Source organism: Nothoprocta perdicaria, unplaced genomic scaffold (genome assembly GCF_003342845.1).
Source record: "Nothoprocta perdicaria isolate Ctin4 unplaced genomic scaffold, notPer1 scaffold_332, whole genome shotgun sequence".
NCBI classification, from domain to species: Eukaryota; Metazoa; Chordata; class Aves; order Tinamiformes; family Tinamidae; genus Nothoprocta; species Nothoprocta perdicaria.
The window spans coordinates 460,614-484,880 of record NW_020455569.1 but is presented as its reverse complement, the minus strand read 5'-3'; the positions used below and the strand labels follow the sequence as shown (position 1 = coordinate 484,880).

General features: G+C 52.8%; 1 protein-coding gene across 1 annotated transcript in view; it reads right to left on the bottom strand.

The window, feature by feature from the left end:
* HCN4 (hyperpolarization activated cyclic nucleotide gated potassium channel 4) overlaps positions 1-23,933 on the bottom strand; it is a 65,271-nt gene extending 41,338 nt beyond the window's left edge. Inside the window, exons 1-2 of the mRNA XM_026043634.1 lie at positions 23,233-23,933; positions 2,239-2,662 (exon numbers count right to left, since the gene is read on the bottom strand). Of these exons, the coding sequence (XP_025899419.1) occupies positions 2,239-2,662; positions 23,233-23,933 (1,125 nt within the window). The remainder of the gene's footprint in view (positions 1-2,238; positions 2,663-23,232) is intronic.
* Positions 23,934-24,267: the final 334 nt, after the last annotated feature.

Sequence of the window (24,267 nt, the reverse complement as noted above, 5' to 3'; positions counted from 1 at the left end):
TAAGGTGCAGGTGAAAGGCCCATGGGGAGGCAGGGAGCMCGGGGCCTGCGGGACGTCTCTGCCTGCGTGGGATGCCCCTCTGCTCCTCGCAGGTCCCCGCAGCAGTTGCAGGCAGGAGCTGAGTTCCCCCTGGCAGCAGGGACTGCTGCAGCAGAAGTCGCTGCGGAGGCTCCATCCTGGTGAGCTGGGCTGCTCTCTGCAGCAGAACCTCCCTCTCTGAGCGCTCCAGCGTCCTGCATTAAGCTCAGACCGYGGAAGAGCCGCCCCTGACCCTTCCACACGTGCTCTTCGGCCAGCCTGCCCTGCTCAGATGGCTTTTCTTCAGTTCACCTACTCATTTGTGAAGGTCCTGAGGGAGGACGATMCCCCCCAGCAGATGGGACATGCAGTGGGATGGGGGGGGAACAAAGCAGAATATATAAAGGCCTCCCTTCAGCAACATCTTCTCCCAACAGTCAGTTTTCGCTCTGCACAGCAACCTGCCCTTCACAAACACTCTGGACAAGCCCAGGCCAATCCTGCTCCATCCTGCAGGAATTAACACTTCCAAATCATCACTGTGAATTGTGTCACCGATCAGCGCAGTGAGGAAAAGCCAAATGTGAACTTGGTGTCCATGGGTAGACACTTCAGAGGGAGAGGAAGACAAAACAACCAGCGGGGCTCCACTGAGCTCCACAGATAATTCGTGTACAGAGACAGAATCACAGAATCATTAAGGCTGGAGAGGAGCTTCGAAAGTGCTTCTCGCCCTGCCTGCCKGCTGCTTTGAGGCAGGCCCGTGCCAGAGACAGGGGTGGCCCCTTCTCTCTGCCTACCCCCCAAGGGCACAAACCTCCTTGCTTCCTTCTCCTTCTGGGAAACTGGTACCTGGGTCAAGCCCTGTTTGGAAAACAGGCCTCTCAGGTTTGCTGGGCTCTGCAGGGAGGCTGCCCTGTCTCCAGCTGCAAGTCAGCACCATCTGCCCACGGCACTCGCAGCACCACGTCACCCCGTGGAGCCTCTTCTGCAGGTGGCTCCAGGGAGCACCCGGGTGCACAGACCCTGGTGCCCACAGGCACCTGAGAAAGGGTCCCAGCACATCCGAAAGGGTCCCAGCACGTCCCAGCTGGAGCATGAGACTGGAATCGCAAAGAGCTGCTCACTGGGACTGCACGGGAAGCTACACAGGGAAAGGGCGCTCATGTGCCTTTGTTTGATTATTTTGTAAAACAAATTCATTGCCATCAACAGCAAATGTACTTAACTGCTCTACAGTCTCCTTATGGGAAGGCAGCAAGGAGCTGAGCCGAGTGCTGGGCTCTGCTCCGCYGCCGCTCCCTGTGAGCCAGCACCAAGGAGGCCCAAGGTTCAAGGGCAGCCCCAGCCACCAGCTGCCCCTTCCTGAGCACCCCCCTCTTAGGCACCGCAGCAGCGACGCACTGGGGACAGCACAACAGCCTGGAGATGTTTCACTGCTCAGCTCCATGTCTCACTTAGGGAGTCACGCGGGGAACACACTTCCCGTCGTGTCTCTCCTCCTGCCCGTCTCCTCTACGAAGCAAATGACCTGCTGTTATGTGGAACAGTCACAATTTAGAATGACACGGAGCTGAAGGCTGGAATGTGCACAGTAGGTACCAGTGTGCTGCCTCAGTCCACGGTGCTGTGAGGGAGAAAGAGCCCCGCTCTGCCATGAATTAGTGCTCAGGCAGCCTGGGGTCACCTATCCATGGCTTGCATGGCTGCTTTCCCTTAACACGCCTGGGAGCACACTCGGCTTTAGATCATGCTGCACGTTAGGCCGAGCTCCAAAGCAGGGGAGAAAGACTGGGGAGGAAGATGAAGCTGTCTCAGCCAGCTTTCCTTGTCCTGCAAATATGCTCCTGATGTGAACAAGGCTGCAGAAAACACTCGATCTGCTTTGGAGAGCACTAAGATTGGAAAAACTAACCCATTGTTTTTGTTCTATTGCTGCACAACTTCCCGCTCCTTCAGGGGATCCCTCTGTTCTTACTCACCTCTCACACCTCAGCATCACCYGCATTGCATAACGACCCTGAAGGAGACAGCAGAGCCTCAAGTGACTAGACAACAAGCACTGAAGGCCCTCTTGGGAAGCGACTAAAAGCCAAGCATTACTCTCAAGACATGCTGCTTTAGCATCCACAGGGAGAAAGCAGGAGAATGGGTCTTTCAGTGAGGGGAGGGAGGTGGAGAAGCGATTAGGGATGGCYGTGCAGCACAGGCCCTGCTCACCTCCTCCCACTGGTGGATGTAGCGGATGAGGCGGGAGAGCCGCAGGAGCCGCAGGAGGCTGAGGATCTTGGTGAAGCGCACGATGCGCAGGGCCCGCGCCGTCTTGTACACCTCGGAATCAATGCGGGTCTCCACGATCAGGAAGATGTAGTCCACAGGGATGGAGGAGATAAAATCCACCACAAACCAGCTCTTCAGGTACTTCATCTTGATCCTCTGTGGGTCAAGGATGATCTCTGTGTTGTCCTCCACCACAATGCCTGTCCGGAAGTTGAGGACAAGGTCAATGAGGAAGAACGTGTCTGACACCACATTGAAGACAATCCATGGCGTGGTGTTTTCATCCTTGAAGAACGTGATGCCCACAGGTATGATGATCAGGTTCCCTACCATCAGCAGAAGCATGGTGAGATCCCAGTAAAACCTGGACAGCAAGACAGAGACACGTGAGATTAGCCAGAGTGGGAGAAGAGGGAGTCAAGCTCAAGGGAACTGATCTGCTTTATGCTTCTCTATAGCCACTCCTTCCCTAGCTGTGCTGGTCTGCCACAGGTATTCCCAGTGCACAAGCTGCTAACGTAATTAAGTGCTTAATATCACAGGGACACTCACATTCACTTCTCAATGTGACTATCACTCCATTCCTCACTCATACTCTGTCTCGGTGAGTACAGAGAAGAATCAGGTGCAGGACTGGACACAGTCACATTAAACTCTGACTGGGAGTTCAGGGCAACTCGAGGAGACACTTAAGTATTTATACATGTGACAAGGACAACACAGCTACCACAGTGAGTCTTATGAAAAGACAGAACAGGTTTTTGGAAGGGCGCAAAGTTAGTGTGCCAGAATAGCCACTTGTTCCCACTATCTGGCTTGCTGAGGCAACACTGCCCTGAACTTGGACTTTAGGAGTGTGGTCGTCACTCTGTAGACTTCCACGCCATGCAGAAATGACCCATGAAGCCCACAGTCAAGCACACGTTTCATTTGAAAAGCAAGCACAGACAACATCTCACTACTGGGCCATGAAAACACAGTCTCCAAGAGGTTTATATTCTCTTCATGGGCAGGTCAATATTATTCTGTGGCCCTTACAAGTACATTAATTTTGATTGTTGAAGGGACACACAGTCTGTGTATAGGCCCTTATTAATTAATTTTATTTATTTATTTGTAAAGTTTTCCGCAGGTCTTAGTGCAAAAGTCATGCAATCATGTGATGTTGCAGCAACGCTCCCAGAGTGAGGACTGAAAGCTCTTCTGGGTTTCCTGTTTTGCTGAGGACTTTCACAAGGCGGCCCCGTTGCCTGGCACAGCAGAGCTCCAGTCCCCTCCAGATGTTTCCCAGATGGAGATGCCAACACACTGTAGTTTTATACTACCAAGCCTTCATCGTTTCTACTTTGTAGGCTACAGGGCAATTACTCTTACACCACGAGATATCATAAATAATTTAAATTACGATGCACTTGTCACGGCAAATGAACAAACTAAAGAGCAACTCATTATTTGCTTTGGTTGCTTAAACCTCAAGATGCAACACTCAGAAAACTGCAGTGGTTCCAGTCAGTCAAACAACCCTATAGGGGTTTTATCCTTCTCACCCGCCCGGGCAGCACAGAGGCCTACAGGGCACAAAGGAGGTGACAGCAATTAGCAGGAGCAGAGGACGGGAGCACGGGGAGCCCGTGCCCTCCTCGTGCCCAGAGCCCTCTCCGGCTGTGAAGCCAGCGGCGCTGCTGGGGCCGCGGTGACGCTCGGAAGGCACCCGGAGCGTCCGCCCAGGGAGGACTCCAAGTGTGGCTGYCTGCCCAACACAGGACAGCAGGATCATGGAAACGCTCCAGGGCAAACGGAGGTGCTCAAAGCCTGGACTTGGTCAGAAGGGATCAGCCATGGAGCAGACCCTGGACCYGTGCTTTGGAGCAGACCCTGAGCACCTGCAGAACAAGATGACGTTAGTGAGGTCCATGGCACGACAACCAGTCAGGTCAAATAAGGATGTGGCTTCTCATCCTAAGCTTGTTGAGCTCAGAAAAGCAAACTAGAAAGGGCAGAATGTGCCTCAAAAGCCCTCCCTGTAGAGGTTCTCTCTCCCTCATAAGAACAAACTTATAARTTCATAAGAACTTTGAAGGGTCTCGAAGGCATATTTAAGAACCCAACTATCACAAGGTCCCAAATCAGCCCACCTAGAGCTTTCAGAAACAGCCAGCAGGGGCTGAGGGCAACTGCCTTCAACAGGAGCACAGCTGGCCACCAACAATGTTTCTAGGAACGGCACCAGCTGCCACTGTCTGGCTTTCCAGGTGTCCCTGTGGACAAGATACCCCCGGCCCTTCGGGGCAAGAGGGCGCTGGGTGCTGCTAGACACCCAGCAGTGAGGTTGGGCCATGCGTTTCTAAGAGCAGGGCCACGCAGTCCAGCAAGACGTCGTACAGTAAGAAGTATAAATCTAAACTGTGGTTTTCCTCACTAAGGGCCTGAGATGACACTGCAGCTTTCCTAGGCAATTAATCTCGGTAATGGCACAAGAGCGGGAAGCCTGGAAGCAGTGAGTGCATTACTGCCCGAGGTGAATACCCTCCAGACTGTCATACCACAGCCAGTTGTCTGGCATCCCCATCTACAGCATTTCTTGCTATTCCAGCTCGGGGATCCTCCAAGTCATTTCCCAGAGGCTTTGCAGCTTCCAGTGACAGTCTACTGCCGGCTGTCCACCGAGAGTCAAGGTTTGCAATGGGGACAAGCAGAGAGGAGGTGTTAAAATTCACCTCTTACACATGTTTCTTAAAGCACAGTTTCCCTCAGGAGTCTGCTAGACATTTGAATATTGTCACTGACTTCCTTTGCTTTAGATACTTAGACGCTTTCACTTACAAGCCAGAGATGCTAATAAACCTTTGTATCCACTGCTCTAATAAAAGGGCATCCAAAGTGACAGGGAGGAGACAATACTCAACCTCTAGGAAATAAGTCAAAAAAGCCGAAAATCACCAAGAATTCGGCCTATGCACTTCCCCAGTAGAGCAAACCCACGTGGGACTGAAGGTAGGCTCCCCTGAAATCAAAACTTAACTGGAGGGTCCCACTGCTCCTGCACATTTTAATGCTGCTGGCAGGTTAAGTGCAATGTGCTCAGGGTGCATTCAGAGCAGACAGACTCTCCGGGTGTGCAACACCACAGAGGTCTGATACCAGCCATGTGTCATTTTGTATTTACRTGAGGAACATCTTCTCACTCCCGGTAAATTATTGGCCAGAGTGAGCAACGGTTCATGTGATGTATGTAAGGGCGAGTACTGGCTATTAATAACCTGTGTTTTCTGCATTTCTGCTGTTCCTTTCACCCAGGGATTGCACGGAGCTGACAGTGATGAAACTGGCTCCCCGGCACCCACGAGAGGCAGACGGAGCTGTTATCCCTGTCTTACAGCTACAGAAGTCACATGGCGGAGTGGAGARCATGGGATCTGCCCACCTCAGTCCAAGGCGAAACAAACATTAGGATCTGAACTTGATCCTTGAGTCAGAGCAAACCTGGAACTTGTCGTCTGGCTCGAACAAGAGTCTAGCAGGTATCTGGYTCACAGACATCTCCCTCTGATGTCCTGTCTTGCCTCTCACGCTTCTCTTCCTGTTTTCAAACCAAATAAACAATTAATAATTAYGAATGTACAGCTTCATTGTAGTTGATGTTGGGAGCAGCTCACAGCACAGAACAGCCAGCACTGGATCACCCAGGCACCCTGCTCTACCATCCGTGCTTTCACACCACATTCGCACCCTGCGCACACTTTGTAGGGCTGAAGATCTCGGTGTCACCTGCACCTCTGCCTCTGAGCTGCTAATTCCTGATGCATCACTGAGCCATAAAGGACTGCGAGCTAGGCACGGCAGAGACACTGCATGGCAATGTGTGCTTATAACGCTAGGTCCATCTGATCACATGGCCACTTCATAGGCACTAATTTGTGGTTTTGGCCAAAAAGTTCCATCAGCTTTTGGCTCTAACACGTAACATAACAACAGGCTGGGAACGCTGCTTTCAGATGTCTTTCCTTTATTAAACAAACGTTGCTTTTTCAAAAATCTTGGTGCAGTAAAACYATTTAGAGTGCAGGAGCTCAGGAGGCYGCGTGATGGCTGGACTGAAAACACRGGCGGGCYGAGGCYGGGCTGGTCGGCGCCCCTGTGTCACTGGGGCATTCAATGTCCCCGAGCGCGGCGCATTTGTGGCCTTAACGTCTGTCCTCCTTGCTTGGCAGTGTTTGCACTGCAGAGAGAGAACAGAGTGCAGCMAGCTCCCCGCTAGGCTGACAGAGCTCGCTGGGTGCCTTCGGCTCCTGCGGATTAAGAGTGTGGAGCTGTGCGAGTGCGCACGGAGAGGACGCAAAGGGAGAAACGCCACTCGCTCCCCTGGCTCGCTTTGCACGGCCGCTTCTATGGACTCGTGCTCAGTCTTTGAGAAGGTTTTCTTGAATTCAGCTGTCAGTTTGACTCGAGACCAGCTATTTGCTACAGTCTGTATTTAGTCTTTTGCTTCGATTATCTGCAGTCTACATAACTGCTCACCTAATCCCCTCTGAACAGGGCTGACTTCTGTGCTGTGTTTGCAGTTTAACGCATATGCTCGCATTATTCTTTAAAAACACATAATACATCCACCAAATGTGGTGAGTGGAAAATTAGTGAAGCCAGCAGTTATGTAAGAGYTGGCAGTGGCACTTGCACCCAGGCAAGGCAGCACGTGGGCTCCCATGGCTGCTGCTGCCCCTTTTTTAACCTAACATCACGTTAGTGACCACCGATCRACACCAGGCCCTTCGCAAAGCAACATCTGGGCATTAACGAGCCCAAGAGATGCCAATAAGGAGGCGCTGTCGTCCTGTCTTGCATGTAGGGAGACTTTGAGATGCAAAAGATTTCAGTGACTTCATTGGAGGCCGGACAAACCAGAAAACGTGAATTCCTACTTCCCAAAGCRATTCCCAGCCAGGCTCTGTACCGTAATTTGAGCAGCAGCACAGAGGGGAAAATTTCCATTCTCTTTCACTGTAAAAATGTAAATACACACCTCATATGGTGATATTCTCATTCCAACTGTAATACCTGACAATTTGCAAGCCACACAGCCGAGGCATTGATGCATTCACCCTACTATATCAGAGCACATTATGATTTATGCCCTTTCTTTAACTTAGATTAGGGAATGCCCAGGAGCAATCCGAGGCCCTTTAATCGGTCAGTTCACTGACATTGCCTAGGATTCACCCACTCTGCTTGCAGCCTTCTTAGAGAGAGGAAGGTTTGCAGCACAGAGACGTTCACAGGCAGCAACCGAGGCTACTAAGGGAGACCTTCCTTGCCAGGATGGTGCCTATCCACAACACGGTATCCCCAGCCCACGGCGTGGGCGCCCCGGCACGTGCCCAACATTGGAGCCCAGCAGCTAGGGGAGCGGGTTGCACGTGGCCGGGGTAATAGGAGTTCTGGACATCTCAGGTCGACTTCTATCACCTCATCCTGCAGCGTGTTCATTAGAAATTGCATAAGCATTTTTAAGCTGTTTTTGGTGCAATCTGCCACTCAGTAAATGCAAATGTACTGCAACACTTTACCCTGCCCTTGTGTCACTCAGAACCCACGTGCTCCTGTGTTCCATTTCCAGCGGTGCTGAGACACAGACTTGCCCCATGGGTGAGGCAGGTCACACTGGATCCCCCACCACGTAGAGGTCACGGTGCTGAACCCGCTCTGCCCTCCTGCCTATAGACACCTGTCAGCAAATCAAATGGTACCTTAAGTTCCTACTTAGAACCCGGTCTCCATTCCCTGGGAATGCCTAGCAGGATGGAGCAGGCGATGTGAGCCTGGAGGAGAGATCTGCGGGCACAGGTTTGATGGGTGAGGAAGGCAGCACCGCCGCCGCAGACGTGCCACTTCCCGGGGCCTTCTCCAGGACCCCAGCACCGCATCCGCCCTGCGCTGAAGACCTGGAGCAGCTCCTGTGTGCCCTGTTGCGGCAGGAACCCCCGTGCCCCCGCAAAGCTTAACTGCCTCTTCACATCCCAGCACGCTGCGTGGATAGATACCTCCTGCCTCCCGCCCCCGCCGCCTCCCATGCTTAGTGCCAAAGGGTTTCAAGGTGGTAGATGTGTATTGATTTAAGAGCGCTCCCAGCATACATTATGCATAAGATTGACATGCTAAGGGCCTGGCAATCTGCATTGTTTGATCTTCTGAAGGCTCTCGCTTGTATGAATATGGAAGAGTTCCTCTTTGTTTGCTGCTCATTGATCCAGACTTTGACCCTTCTGTGCGCGCGTTTATCTCTGATGATTTAATAATGAAAAAGACCAACACACCGAGGGAAGGAAGGAAGGAAGGAAGCCCCTTTAAGGGACTTATTGCCATGGTAACTTGCCATATGTTGTTCTTGTCGAGAATGAAGAGATCAATAAAGGCTGCAGCTTCCAAGTCACCAGGAATATGTTGTGGAATGTAAAGGACTGAGGCGGAGGGACATGCATAAGTTGTGACATTATGAAGTTCAGGCCCTGGCCTAACTCCAACATCCAGCATGACTCCAATTCAAACACTTGGGCAGTCTGTTACATGGATGGATTTGCACGAGGCAGCCCTGAATTGTCCCAAATTGCAGGAATATTTGGGCTACCATTACGGTTTGTACCCAGGCTGCTACAGGCTGGATTCGTAGCTATTTCGTCTCGACACAGCTCTGTTGACAACACACAAGTTTCCCTGGGATGGGGACGAGAGCCTCTTCACTAGGATCCCACATTTACTAAAATTAAACACTAAAATAGGGCARAGAGATGACGTGAGTCACACACCGACGTATTGTCACACGGACGTGAGATAAGAACCGCGCTGGAGACGGTGGCAGGCAGCGGAGGAGACGGCTCGGCGCGCTGCTCGCGGGCACCCCGCTTCCCTGCCCCTTCCCGCGGGCCTGCGCGAAGGGGAGAGAAAGGTCAACGGCACCTGCCGGGTGGGAAAGGACCTCTGGCYGCATGAGATGCTAAAAGGTTCCTCGAGGATAGTGCCAAGCCCCAGCTTGGCGTTCAGCAGGAATCAGGATGCCAGACGCCCCATATGGAGAGGGAGGAGAAACAGAAGGTCTCTCCTAACAACATTCCCAAGCTCTCATATGGGCTCCTAGGGCCAGCAAGGTTTGGCAACCACCACAACCTTTGAGCCTGCACCACCAGGACAAGCATTTGCAATGTGCATCAGCCTCCTAAACACCCAGCTTGCTTAGGCRAGAGGCTGGCACTTAACTCCTCTTGCTTTAAACTGGAAGACCAACAAACAGGGGAAGGGCCCTAGAGCCTTCCTGAGCCTGAGGAYGGATCAAACCTGAGGATGGAGCCTGATCCAGCTGTTTTTCACCCACCTGAAGCCATTCGCTCTCCRCCTGACTGCAGGATGAGGCCCATGTCTCACCTGCTCCTTTAAACTTCTAATGTTAAAATGTCTCAGGAATAAATCAGTGAAAGAAGATTAAATYGTTTCACAGGTTTGAGGATTTCTGTCTCTGTCAGACCCCAGCCAGGCATGCTTAGTGTGACCCTCTGCTTCAGCCCCAGAAGTACCTGGTTGGGGGAAAAAAAGAGCTTGACCATTTTCCTGCTTGACAGCAGGGTGGGAATCCAGAAAGCCTCCAGAGACAGGCAATGGAAAGCTGTTTTTTCCAATAGTCTTCTGGAAACACCAAAGTCCTCGTCTGCTGTCTGTCGGGGTTACTCCATGAAAATGAGCAGAACAGCCCTGATTTACACCAGAACGTAAAGCCCCGGTGGGAAATGTCAGTGCTGGATCACTSTTCCTGACAAGTGTCAACAAGAAGTGCCAGCCATAAACCTCTGCATCCCTCTGCAGGGCAGCGAGGAGGGATGTTGATGGTGGGAGAACAGGGGAACAAGGATCTGACCTCACCATGCGGCAGGGGCTCCGTGTGTTTCAGCTGCAGGGGCAGAAAATGCCCTTCTGCCCAGGCTCCTCGCGGCCGCTGCCGCCGGCCTCACGTTCGCCTCGCGTTGCTCGGGCCGGACTGGAGCTTGATGAGCCCTGCAGACTGAATCCGCTGGCACCCGGGCTGCTCAGGTGTCCCAGGCCCCAGACACGGATGAATCACCTTCTAAAAATGCAGCAATTAAGGAAGAAAAAAAAAAAAATCCAATCCCCTCTAACTATTTTAGGTCTCCGAAGAAACACACTGTGCTAAGGCTACGCTTATCTAAGGCATCCACGTGAAGGCTCTATCCCTTCCAAACACCGGCGGCCAGATTAATCCCTGCATGGAGGGGACGAGCGTGCAGCTTGCAGCGCTCTGGGCCTGCTGGGCTCGGAGTGGGCGACAGCAGGACACAGGGCGCCGCGAGCCGGGGGCAGCGGTGGCAGGGGCAGCAGCGCAGGGGGGCAGCACCTGCAGCTCCCGGCACCCCGAGCCCTTCTCGGCGCCCCGGGGACGGCGTCCGTGGGCTCGACAGGCACCCAGCRTCCTGAGCACCCTGAGCACCGCGCAGGAGCTCCCGGGCAGTGGGGGCCCTAGGGAAAGCAGCAGAAGAAGGAGGGGACAGAAGCATTGCAAGCCTTGTCTTTTGTCTTTTTTTGTTTTTTTTTTAGGTTCAAAATAGATATTTAAGTGACAAGCATTATTAGTTTTTATCAACGCTAACAGAAAAGACTGTTCTGTTGTGTGCTTTGAGATAAGAGAGTAGAAAACGCAGAAACTCTGGGTATTTAAAATATCCAGATGAAAATATCCGGGTATCTGAAGCAATACCTTCGGACACACTCTTTACCCAAAGAGGGTGTCACCAGTGGCACAGAAGATGAAAAATGCAGGGGTCAGACRGGGGGCAAAAAAGAGCCCTCCCATACTGTCAGGGCCGCAGAAACTGTCTGGCTTTGGGTGTCCCGTGTGGCTCGCAGGGTGTTATCACTCAGAGCGGCTATGAAGGGAGCTGGGGTCACCTGGGCACTTCCACCTACCACATCTGTGGCGTCTGCCAGGACTCGGGACACGCACGGATCCCTTGGCTCTTTGCGGGACCTACTGTGGATTCCTCTCGCTCTGGATCTGCTGTGTGCGCTGCGGATGTGCCGGGGATTCTCCTGGAGCCAACCGCTAACCCACGCTGCAGGGCCTCAGCGACCCACACTCCCTCTCCAGCCATTTTCTCCAGTTAATCAAACTTCCCAAGCAGGTTCCAACTCAGGTCTCTTCTTTCCTGATCATTCAGAATCCCCACTGGAGTTGGCATAATATCTCTCTCTTAAATATATATATATTTGTAAATTTTAAATAAATTCTACATTTATTTATACAAAACATGAAAACAYTGCTGCAAAGCACAGCAGCTGCTCACTCCAAGTGTATCAGAGCATGCAGTGCTGCTCCTCCAATATATATAGCACGTTTCTGCCAGAGGCATCCAGACAAATAGTGATGGGCGCCATTAGGAAATGCTTAGATAAATCTTTTCCAGTACGGGCTGGGCCTGATCTGCTCTACTTAAGTCAATGGAACTCAGCCACCGAGCCCTGGGGGAGCAAGTGCCAGCCCTAAGTCATTGCTTTGATTAATTGTTCTTGGGAAGGAAGAATTCATTAGGTATTCAGCTCGGCAATTAGAAATAAATATATTTTTAGAATGAACAACCTGCCAGAAAACAAGTTGTTTCAGAAATACATGGGGATTGATGCAGCCCGTTTGCCATCACTGTGCAGCAGGGCTGCCAGCTCCCCATCCATCTGAGGGCCGGGRCCGGGACCGGGAGGGCAGTTGGACGCTTGGGAGCTGCACGGCTGCTGTCGGGATTCTGGGAGCAGCTCTCACTTCCTCCCTATGTCGGTTTTCCAGTCTGTAATCAGGAATAAATCCCCTTTCCTGCTGCACAGGAACGTCACCAAGCGGGGTGTGCGAATGGGGGGCCCGTGCAGCCGCGGCAGCGATGAGAACCCCGCACAGCTCCAAAGCTCGAGCTGAGCCTCGGCCCGGCGCCTGCGAGCACCGGCGGCAGGCGGGACCGCTGCAGGGCCCACCACTGCCCTGGGGCCGAAGAGGGAACACAGCCCTCGGTTTGCTGGGGCTCGCCTGGTCCTGGGCCGCTGGGCTGGCACCAAAGTCACACCGAACTCTGCCTTTGTCCAGGAGCAAACTCTCCAGGCTGTTTTCTCCAAACCCTGCAATACACTTGGAGGTTTTTAATTCTGCTTATAGGAACCTGTCCCACTGCAGCAAGGACTGACGTAGCCTTTGAATTCAGCAGAGCAGGGACGTGCTGCCACGTTATGGAAATTACCTGGGAACCTGTGTCCTTCAGTAACGCCCAATTAAGTGATTTCAGTGGTTCTTCTTTTAACTTTTAGCTAATCTACTTGCTCTGTTTAAAAAAAAAAAAAAAAAAAGCTTAGTAATAAGTAAGGCAAAAGCTCCTGTTTTCCTCCTTGTTCTCCTAAATTCATCCCACTAGGAAAACAGTCGATGTGACTCAGTGCCCTGGCTGGCACCCAGTGCTTCCCAGGAAGGATAAGCAGGAAAGAAGAATGACGGGAAGACTCGGGGAGTCGGGATGCTCTGCAAGCAGCTCGAGCTGACATCCGCACCACTCCCGGGCCTCCCTGGGAAGCAGGAGCCTCAGTCGGAGCGCAGTGCTGCCTCCCGGCCCCTCTGCCAGGTGGAGAGTAATGTGCTCCCGGGTGCAGCCAGGATGGGGTGGATAGGGCTGAAAAGGGCAAAACTCAGAGGCAGCAGGAGCGGGACCACAGAGGCGCTTTGGAAGGCGATCCTAAGCAGCGCACCAGCGTGTATTCAGAGAGCCTCTTCTCTGGAATTGGTCAGTTCAACTGCCCCCATAGGGTCTGACCAGAGTAAAAAAGTGGCGTTTCAGAAGGTCAATGCGAAGACCTAATTGCACCCCGAATTCTCCGGCCTTTTCTTGATTCTATTGCTCAGTGCTCAGACACAAGAGCAGAAATTCCACGGCTGGTGTCCAGGAAAGGCAGAGAGCAGATTAGCTCTGCTCTCACCTACGTGCTTTAGCCCATTAGATGCTCAGAATCTAAGTCACGGATCTCCTTTATGAAAGACAATGTTGAGTCAGAAGTAACTCCTTTGTGGGCAAAGACAGAAAATTCTGCCCTCTAAAACCCTCCCACAGTAGCAGGAGATAGCCGGCCTCCCTGAGACCTACTTTGCAGATCTATTCCACAACATCCGAACGGGAACAGGCACCGTGGCGCAGCACTAGCAGGTCCCAGACAGTGCTAGACACAGTGACCATATGTGCCTTAGAGACAGGCACGCGAGGCAGACGGGCTGGAAGCAGCTACRAGCAGACAGATCCCTCCTGTCACCCTGCAACGGGCGCTCACCGAGCAACCCGGCTCTGYGTGGCTACTCAGGAAAACTAATGCCAAAGAGGCGACGACGCCTCTTTCCGGATTCACAAGAACCCCAGTGGATGRAGGGACTTCAGCCAGCGCTGTGCACAGCGGAGCCACCTAAGACTGCAGCTTATACTATCGTAAATCCATCGGAAATACCGTCCCTTTCTCTTCCTGAGCCAACCAGGAACACATATATTTTCCCTTTGAAGAACAGCTAACAAAGGGGCTGCGCTATGGCCAACCAAATGTCTTTCTCTCTGAAGGACAACACACCTCAGAGGGCACGTTTGGGACAGGTACAAGTTTCTCCTTAGCAGTTTTCACTTGAAAAAGTGACTGCTTCCCTGCAGAAACTCAGCAATGAGGGTAGGTACAGAAAGCAAAGCTTAAGGTCTAGCTGTTGGCCAAGCTGAAGGATACATAGCTAGTGTCAAGGCAGCTTGTCTGCCTCTCTCATAGCTTGTCCCTGTTCTTCTTATCTAAAAGGACTTGGAAAAAATGCTGCTGGGCGGCCCTTGCTGAGCTCGTGTGTGATTACACTGGGGAGGTGCTTAGGAACAGCTCAGCCTCGTGAAGACAAAATCCTACCGCAGCTGCCAAGCCCAACCCCAGAGGGAAAAGACCGAGCCCCTCTGCACAGGGGACTTCAGCATCGGCGTTTCCTACCTGGATGCACATGGACAAGTGTCGTCTTTCAGTATGGAAGGGGGGGCCGACATCCCGTCATTTCCCACCGGCCGCGGGGGACTCTGCCCCACACCGAGGTCTGCGCTGACAGCGAGGACTGCGTTTCTGGAAAATGTCACTGCTTTTCATTTTCCTCCTTCGTAATTTCAGCTGTGGGAAAGAGACGGCTCGAAAGACACCTGACATGCTTTGGGGCGGCAGAGATTGGTAAAGATAGGGGTGCTCTGGGCTGGGGCACCAGCGTCCCCGGCACGCGGGGAAGCCGCCCGCGCCAGGCTCTGCTTCGYGCTGCTCAGCACTCACGAGGTCCTGTATTAACAGGCGCGCTCCCCATGTTATGGATTAATTTCCAAAGCAGACTCATTCACACACACATAACACTTCCACCCACATGCAGGAATGCTTAGACAGACACAAAACCATCCAGCAGCCAATTATTTGGGGAGGAACAGCTTGTATTAGCTCACGCTGGAGCTTAGCCTTAATTCTAGCGAACAAGCGAGGCTGGGAGCCTCGTGCTGGTCTCCTGGCTGGCTGCAGATCGCAGAGCAGGGCAGATGATGTCAAGGCAAATCTTTTTGTTTGTCTGCAGTGCAGATTTTGCTGTGTGAATTTACTTGCAGATGAGGTTTCCGGATCCCCTGCTCCAACATGAGGAGCCCTAGGCCATGCCCACGCCTGCTGGGCTTAGGCAACATTCCCATTTGTGCTGCAAGGAGAGGATGCAGCGAGCAGAGCCGTTCCTGTCCTGTGTGCGATGGCCGCAGGACCCGCCAGGCAGTGCACGAGGCCCCTTGGCTGCTCTCTCTCAGCAGCTAAGCTCGTTTCTCAGCGCACGTCTGGCTCTGCACTAGCACGAACCAACAGAACTCACAGCAAATCACCCAGGTCCCACCGCTGCCGCACCACACACGAGGACAAACATCCCACTGGCCCCCGAGCCAGGCCCGTGCATCACCAGTGGTTACGAAAGTCAAGAAGCTGCTTTTCTTCCCCCAAAGAAAGGGGTAGTGAAACTCGCTTGACATGTGGCCAGAGCGGAAAAGCTGGAGCGGCCCCTTCCCAGGACGYCTGCGGGCCCCGCGCGGGGCTGCTCAGTTCCCACAGCTCGACACATAGCACACACGAGCCGTCTTGTCTCTCTCCCGCCCTGCCTTTTTCCTGCTTTTTTCCCCCACCTAGTTCAGCACGTGCTGCTCAGCGCAGCGTCGTGCATGGGCTCGTGCATGTGTCGGCCATCAGTGCCTGTGCGAAGGAAGACAGAGGAACCAATTAGTCATTCACAGACCTCTTCGTTTYTGTTGCCCTAAAGAAAGACGGCAATAGCTGTAAGTGAATCTACCATAGCATGTAAAGAAGAACGATCTTGAGGAAATGCTCACGAAACTACCTTGCAGATATTGGCTATATCCTTGTTGCCACCTACTCTGGCATCTTCTGTTATCTTAAAACATTGTGGAGTCCTGTGGCATGGCCCATGGTGCCTCCTCTTAGTGGTATCATTGCCCGTTTTCCAGTTTGAGGAAAYGGAGACACAAGGGGTGCGTTTTGTCCTTTTAATCTTTATACAATGCTTGGGATTCAAAATTTATCTGCTGCTAAATGAGCACAGGAAAATGCAGAAGAAATAAAGTGGGGGAGGTGGGTGCCAAGAGCCTGTGCTTGAAGAACAAGGCCTCTCCGGTGCAAAGGGAAGGCGCACAGAGCCCGTCGCCCGTATTGGTACTGTTGGGAGAGCTGCTCCAAACCTGCCCTGCCAGGTCACCTGTCACCTGGTGCCGCTTCAAACCTGCCCCACCAGGTCTCCTGTCACCTGGTGATGCTTGTGCTGTAGAAAGGAGCCGCAGCTCCCACCCGCAGCACCTCATCTGCCTCCGCAGGCAGCCTCTCCATCCAAAGTGGCAGGATTTAATTCCCTCATTTGCACATTGGGATGAGGCTCCACAAGCGGGATCAGCCCCTGCGTGTCTCCAGGAAAGCGCCTGTGTCGCTATGATGGGCCCTCGTGCCAGCCTCGGGATTCCCGACGGATCTGCATCCGCTTGGCTCCTATGTCTTCTCCTGAGTTAACAGCCCAGCTTGGCTCCTGTCTGCATAGGGTGGCCGTCCYGGATGTCAGCCACTGCAAATATACTGCATGGAATGGATCATTTGGATCTGGAAAGGGGCTTCCCAGGCAGCAGCCAGGTAAGGAGCAGCAGGAGGGCCCCGTAAGGGCACATTGCAGCCCCGCTCCCCTCTGCGCTTCTGGAGCACCAAGCGCTTTAGCGCTGGAGCTGCAGTGCAGTGCCCATGGAGCCCAGCTGCCCTCTCCTCCGGCTGAGCTGYGCTCGGAAGGCAGCACCCCAGGCGGGTCTCGCTGCTGTCACGTGCAGAGGTGATGAGCCCAGGACGGAATCGCAGCRCTGTTTGCTCCAGAAACTTAGTCCTGACTCATAGGCTGAAAAATGAGTGTTTTGCAGAGGAATCATCTCACTGAGGAGAGCCTGGATACCACAGGAACAAGCCTTGCTGCTGGAAGAAGAGGTTACCTAAACGATTCTGAACAAAACTTAAATCACTCTGCACTGTAATAACTCTGAGCCTCCTACAGCACTGCGCAAATAAATGTCCTAAGGATACATATCACCCACAGCACAAATAAATGTCCTGAGGATACATATCGCCCACAGAGCAAAGGGATATCCTGAGGACACATATCACCCACGCCACGAGGGTGACGGTGCCACCAGGCAGGTGCTGCCCCATCTGGGCTGTGCTTCCTCCACCAGCAGCCACAGGACTCTCCATGCTGGAATAAACCCGGTCTGCGCTGCAAACCAGGGAAGCCATTTAAGAGCATTTCCAAGGACACCAAAAGGTAGTCCAGGGTGGTCGTTCCTGCAATCCTTCCTCGTGGCCTTGGGCTCGGGGAGCAGGCAATTGTCCCCACATAAGGACAGCATGGAGCTCATGCACAAGGACCGCATGGCCCAAGCAGCTTTGGGGAGGGAGACCTCCTGCCCCCAGGAGCCTCCTCTCTAGGGCCTGGCCTTTCCGCCCTCATCAGCGGAAATGGGCTTTTTTGTGGACTTTTGGAAGACAGAAGAGGAGCTGGCACCTTTCTCTTTGAGTGACATTCATGTGTAGGTAAATTGATTTAATGGCTTGTTAGAGTGCCAATTAGAGCCAACAATAACTCAATTGACCTATAACTGCCTTGGCACCAACAGAGCTCTCAAAAATAAGAGAAAAAGAAAAATCCCTGCTCTGGCAGAGATAAGAGCGCAGATAGCTGGTTTCCAGAGCAGGCTCAGGGATTCRTGGGCTTGCTAATGAGATGCTCATAACACATCAGAAACAAAGACAAAATTCAATGGTTTCAAGCTGCAATGATACCACGTTATCTCCAGACTGAGATCACTCCTTTATGTGTGTAATAAATGGATCGGATGTAGCAGCGCTGGCTCTACAGCAGGAAAAGCTGCATGCGACAGAAACGGCGGCWGCCGCTACCGAAGCGAGCGATGCTGGAAAGCCAGGTATACCAGCCGGTACTGACAAGTCCTACATGGATTCTCAAAAGACACTTGTTAAAATAGTTTTCCCTCAAATAAAATCTTTTTCACACAAATGCAATGGAGATTGTCCTCCTATGCAGACACAGCACTGGAAATGCTTCACTCCAAGGACGGAAACACTTCTGAGTTTAAAAAATAACAAAGAATAATAATAGAGTAAGGTTTGCCTGTACATTGTTGGGCTAGTAGTATCCGAAGACAGAAAGAAGGATGAAGTAGAAGGGTTTAAATCGGAGGCAAAATGATCACTCCTTAGATTAGGAAGGGACTAGGAGAAAAGGAGGGATTTCTGGAGAATTAGAGAGGTGATGGCAAGCACGAACATACAGAAGGAGAGGAACCACCGTCCCCCTCGTGCTGCAACGCCCTGGCCCCGCACAGCACATCCGCGTGAGATGCCACCCACTCCCGAGCGCAGATGTCATCGTCACCACGACGGGCGTCCGCTGGCGCTTCAAAGCCCTAACGAGAACACAGCGAAGCTCCACATTCACAGTTAGCCACTCGGGTTAGACAACAGCAGAGCCGCGCGGAGCCGCGCATGTGAATTACGGTTATGAGATGGTGCAAACCAGCTCTTCCCACAGCATGGCAATGATGCCTCCTTCAAAACGAGAGGAAGGTTTTGAGGCAGATGCCTGCRGGGAAGAGATTTTCCATAGGGGCTTTATTGCTTTTAGATTTGAATGTTTCATAAGTGCCAAAAAAATAGGAAAAGGGCCATGCGGAAATGAGGCTGTTTATTCAGAATGAGATCTGAATAAGATGAAATAAATACCCAAGCAGGCCTCCTTACAGGGAGCGATGGGGACAGCGTCAAAGGGTTTCTCCCAAAGGAACAACCGTCCCTTGAGCCCCCTGAAGGAAGCAGGGCTGTGCAGAACCTGCCCACCCGCAGGCAGAGACCCACACAAAGGGCCTGAATTAAGTTTGTGCTGGAAACCTTAATAAGGGCTCTTCCTTTAACGTCATTGCTCGCTTTAGCATCTATTTAGTATCTATCCATATTCTATTGCCTTATTCGTACCCTCTTACCTCATTTCTGCACATGAACATATAGGAAAATATTGTAATATGACGTAACTATGGTCATAAGACATATTTGCAGTAATAGCCGAAGCCTTTTATTGATGGGGAACCTCTTGCCTGGAAACATTGCCTTTGGCAACGAACATGTCACCTAGGAAGGACCACAGTGCCCCAGCACTCCTGCCCACGGAGCAAGGGGTTGCTCGCCCAAGGACACGGGAACTGTGGCTGTGCCACGCCGGGCTCCTCAGCTCGTGGTCACCAACCTGTGTTTGTTCTCCTGCAGCCTGATTCACAGCCCACTGAAGACAACAGAAACCTAACCTACACGGTCAGCAGGATCCAGATCATCCCTCAGGTTCTCTCCGCTCAGTCCCCTTGTTCTGCTTCAGCCAAACGGCCAGGAAGGTCACCTGCAGGAAAGGCAGCCGTGTCCCCCGCTAGCGGGAAGGGGAGGAACATGCAGCCTTCCCGGTCGTGCTCGACCCCAGCACAGCTGCTGGGTGCAGAATTCAGACCCAGGACTAGTAGATCGCCCAGGTTGCCCAAGCGAGGGAACTCAGATCAGCGCTGAAGAGATTCACATGGGAGAGGAAAAGGCTTCATTTTTCAGGAATTCCCAGGCCTATCCCCTCAATCCTTTCGCTGCCCCCAGAATGTGCTCAGGCTCCCAAGGCAATATGGGAGCGCACAAAGGAAGCCAAGGAAGCAAAAGTTCCGCTTGCAGACAAATATCCAAAAGAAAAAGAACAACACGAAGAAAAAAAAAATACCCAAAATCTGAAATCAAGATGGTTTCAGAACAGGATATTTTCCATTGTTTTCAAGGAAGCACCGGATTCTCTCTTCTGTGAAGACGTTAATAGGTTATTGGGCAGTGAATAATGTGCAGTTCTATTTACATCCACAGTTTGGACTATTTTGGTCTCTCAGATAGCGGGTCTGCTCTCAGGCCCTCTAAAAGCAGCCCGCTACACATTTTTTTGCGAGCAAATCTGGACAGCAGCTACCACCAACACGCTTCAGCTGACGGCAGACCAGACAGATCAGTATTTGTCTGGGATTTTTTTATTAAACCAATTGTGCTGGATCAATGCTTCCTCTAAGTAATAAATTACAATTCTCTCTATCCTCCGAAAAAGCTTTCAGTGCCTCCGATAAATCTTGATCCGGGAAGCACCGCTGCCTGTGGCCTGCCGTGCAAGGAGCCGTGGTGCGGAGAGGCTCAGGGCGCTGGCACGCACGTGCCCTGTACCTCGGCGCGTGGGCCACAGTGCCGGCTCTCGCCCCAAAACCTCGGGCACCTTTACAGGCACCAGCCTCTGCAGTAGGCATGGGTACTCCAGGGCATCATATCTGGCTTCTGTAAAGGTCATTTCACATCTTTTCCCCTCACAATGGACTAAAAGCAGAAACCAACAGAGTCTAAGTCCATATTAATGTGCTTTACTCTGGGAGGGTCACAGATTTACCGTGGAAATTGGCCATACTGGATGTTAAAGTGGTAAGTAAATTAAGGAAGCTCTGCACCAGAATCAAGCCCCAGCAAGTGGGGTAGGTGGCATCTGGAGTGGTGCTGAGACAAGAGTCAGGACTTTTGGAGACCCGAGAAAAGCCTGGTGGTAAAAGAGTCACTCTCAGAGGTGAAACTGGTTTCCCCCAAAAGACACRAAACAAGATCTGGGTCTGAATATTTATTAACTTGAAACTTTTGTATCAGATGTAGGGCTTTAGTGTCCAGGCAAAGTGCAGGAGAATGGAGACTCGTGCCTCTTGCTACAACATCCTAATGCTCCCAGATCTGTGCCCATCTTCAGCCAGGAGCGCTCAGCACTGCATTGCATAATATGTAAAGGAGAAAATAAAGTCCTTTGGGTCAAGGATATACAGCTTCTCTAAATATTTTGATAAGACCTGCTGTTTGGTGCAATCTGCTGCATTTCAGAGGTCAAAAAATGTTATTCATATTCATGTGAGTTGTTCCCAAGGGAGATGCCTTAGCAGCATTCAGCAAAGGGAGGGATACAAAACCCTGCCAGAACCTAGCCAGGCTCCCACTCTTCTCCTTCACCGCAGCCCTTGTTCACGGGCCCTTTCRTGGTGGAAGTCCACACGTTCTCCCKCAGTGCAGTCAGACAAATAGACTGCAAGTGACCTCGAAATTAGCAGAGGGGACCAAAGTTCCCCCAAAGCACCCTAAACAGTGACCCTACAGTAGCTCATGCACCTCCTGCCGGCCTCTCGAGAAGTGTCCCTGGTGCCGGCAGTGCCGCTGCCCCGCCTGATGCTGACACATAACTGCAGGCTGAAAGCGCAGTGTTTGCACGCTGGGCTTCAGCATCGCTTTGGAAGGAGCACGAGGCAGCAGGGGATGAGCCCACCTGGAACCCGACACAGAGCCGCCCTACGCCGGGCACGGACACCCTTTCCCGCTGCCTTCCTTCCGCACAAATGCTGGGCTAAATCGGGAGGATTGAATTATTAATGCCGACGGGTCGCATACGTGCACGCGAACACCCCAGTGCCAGCAGTGATCCTGGGGCTTGGCAGAGTCCAACATCCAGCTTATTTCCTTCCTTTGCACGAGGCTGGCAGGGGCCCTATTGTCAAGCCCCCCAGGAATAAAAACCTACCATTTATTGCACTATTATAAGGAATCTAGGAATTCTGGACCTGTCTCCCCGCCAAACAACCTTTCAGCATCGTCTCACCTTGGACAAGGTGGCTATGGCAGCTACTATTACAGTGCTCTCATAGAAGTTTGCCAGGCTGGTTTGATGCCGAGAATGCAGTTATAGAGATGGAGGGGATGGAATAAATCCGCTCTAGGTATATGCAGAGAAGACAAGCAAACTGAAGGCTACTTTGRGATAAATCCACTCACACTCAAGGCACTAACATGCAGATAACAGCCAGGACAGCCCTGCGATGTGTTTGTTTTCAACAACAGACTCATGGCAAGCAAATCTGGAGCCATGAGAACGAAATTGCTGATAATCTTTAAAAAGGCAAGCACTCTCACCTTCCACTGCGAGATACCACTTGAAAGGAATTTTATCCCCTTTCCAAAATGATCAAGCTTGCAAGGACTCAGTATCACAATGCAGCTACTCGGACCCTTTGCACACTGGGGATCCTGGACTGCACAGAATCTAAATGACCATGCAGGCTTCCAGCTCACAGAGCCTTCTAATAACGTTTCCTAATCCAAGCAAATATCAAGGAATCTGTGCAGCGCCAGTTCGGAATCTTCCAAGCGTATGAAGTGCTTGTTAAACRTAGTGCCAAGGGGGTTCTGACCACCCTGCAACCCCATCCTGCGAGACTCTCACTAATTGTGTTATAAGGAATAATGYAGGGCGTCTAGAAGAGTCCAAAATGTTAACAAAATCAGTATATAATTTGATAGATGTCTCCGAATGATGTTCTTGCACTCTGTGCTTTTATATGAGATGTGAGCCAGTCGTAATTAAAGTTGAAGCAATAAACCCTGCCCATTGATTGCACTAAGTAATTAATTATTGATTGCAGCACTTTACATACATATTGCAGAGGACAAGTCACCTGTGCAGCAGACAATGCTTAACTCTGAAATACCTGAACCCAATCCTTTGCTCGGGCCCTACCGCTTACAAGTTAATACCCGTACTAACCTTCATGGAAATACTGCCAAACAAGTGGAAAAAAAGGCATCTCTTCTCCCAAAGACAACGGTAACCAGTCTCCACCCTAATTAATTCTGCAAATGAGTATCTGCAGATGTGCAGGGAAACCTTTCTCTGCGTGGCCGTGAGGGGCTTGAGGTGCCCGGGCAGGCTGGGTGCTGCGGGAAGCAGCCGGGCAGCCCCCAGAGGCCACGTCCTTGCCCAGCCCTGTGGCCACCAGAGGCAAYGTCCTTCCCCAACGGGAGCTGGGCTATTGCCCAGGCAGAGCGCACGCTTTGGGCCGCACACTCGGGAGCAGTTAAGCTGCAGACACTCTGCTTCGGTCTGGAGCTGAGCATCAGGTGGGGACATTTCTCCCCATTCATGCTCGGCTCCGGCGAGGCTTGCCTTCATTGAAATCCTAAGGGGGAGATGCGTGCTCGTTCAGAATTATAATTTAAAATTACTACTAGCCTGAGAACACTAAAATTTAGCTGAAATATAAATGTACCCTGCAGATTGTTTGACTGGATTTGTCCTGAAAGAAACTAGAAAATTAGCCAGGAAAGTTATCCCAGGGTGCGAAGGCTGTGCGGGAAGGAAGGGCTGAGCGGGCCAGGGAGGGGAAGGGCCGGGAAGGGGGGCTGTACCTGAAGTCGCTGTAGGGATGGATGATCCAGAACCCGGCCGACTTAACCCTTTCCTGCTCCCTCTCCACGGCCTTCTGGCTGCCAAACATCCTCAAAGAGAATTTGTTGACCCCCGGCTGCAGCATGGCCCCGAACTGCCGCTGCATGAAGCCGGACTGGCCCAGCCGCTGCTCCTCGTCCGGGCTGATCTGCTCGGCGCCTCCGCCCGCCTCCACCTTGATGGAGCTGGAGGAGCAGGCCCGGGGGGGCGGCTGCTGGCGGGGCTCGGGCGGCGAGGCCGGCGGCTCCCGCAGCGCCGGCTCCGGCCCCGCGCTGCCGGGGGGGCTCCTGTCCTCGCCGGGGGAGGCCGGCTCGCCCTCGCCGCCGATGAGGCGCCGCTCCTCGGCCGCGTCGTGCGGGTGCCGGCTGGCGAGCGAGGACAGGCTCCCTCGGAAGCGGCGGCAGTCGCCGTTGGTGCTGCTCTTGGCGGCCTTGCCGCCCGCCTCGCTCTCCAGCAGGCCGGGGTCCCCCCCTCTGCCGGGGTCCCCGGCGAGCGCCCGCGTGCTGCCCGCCGAGGGCGAAGGCAGCGGCTTGAGCCTGATGCTCTTCCTCCGAGTGTCCTTGTCGCTGTCTTCCTCCTCGTCCATGATCGACGCCTTGGCCCCTATCTGCTGGGGGAGGCTGTAGAGCCGCTTGCGCATGGAGGGGGGCAGCTTGTCCATGGCCGCTGGTGCGGGCGGGCCCCGCGCCGCCCCGCGCCCCCGTCCCCGCCTCAAGGGACGGGAGGCAGCAGAGGCTGGCGCGGCGGCTCCTGCATCTCCTCGGCGCGCAGCAGCCGCACGCTCTGCATCAGAGCGCGGCTCTGCGCCCACAGCGGCACGGAATGAAAAAAAAAAAAGGACAAAAACGGAGGGCAGGCGCAAAGCCGCGGCGCGCTCCCTCGCCTTTGGCTACTGGTTGCCGTCTCCGGCGGCTGCTACCGCAGTCTGCTCCGCTGCGGAGGGGAGAGGCGCCCGGCGCGCGGGGGGCGGCACCGCGCCGTGACGCCCGGGCCGG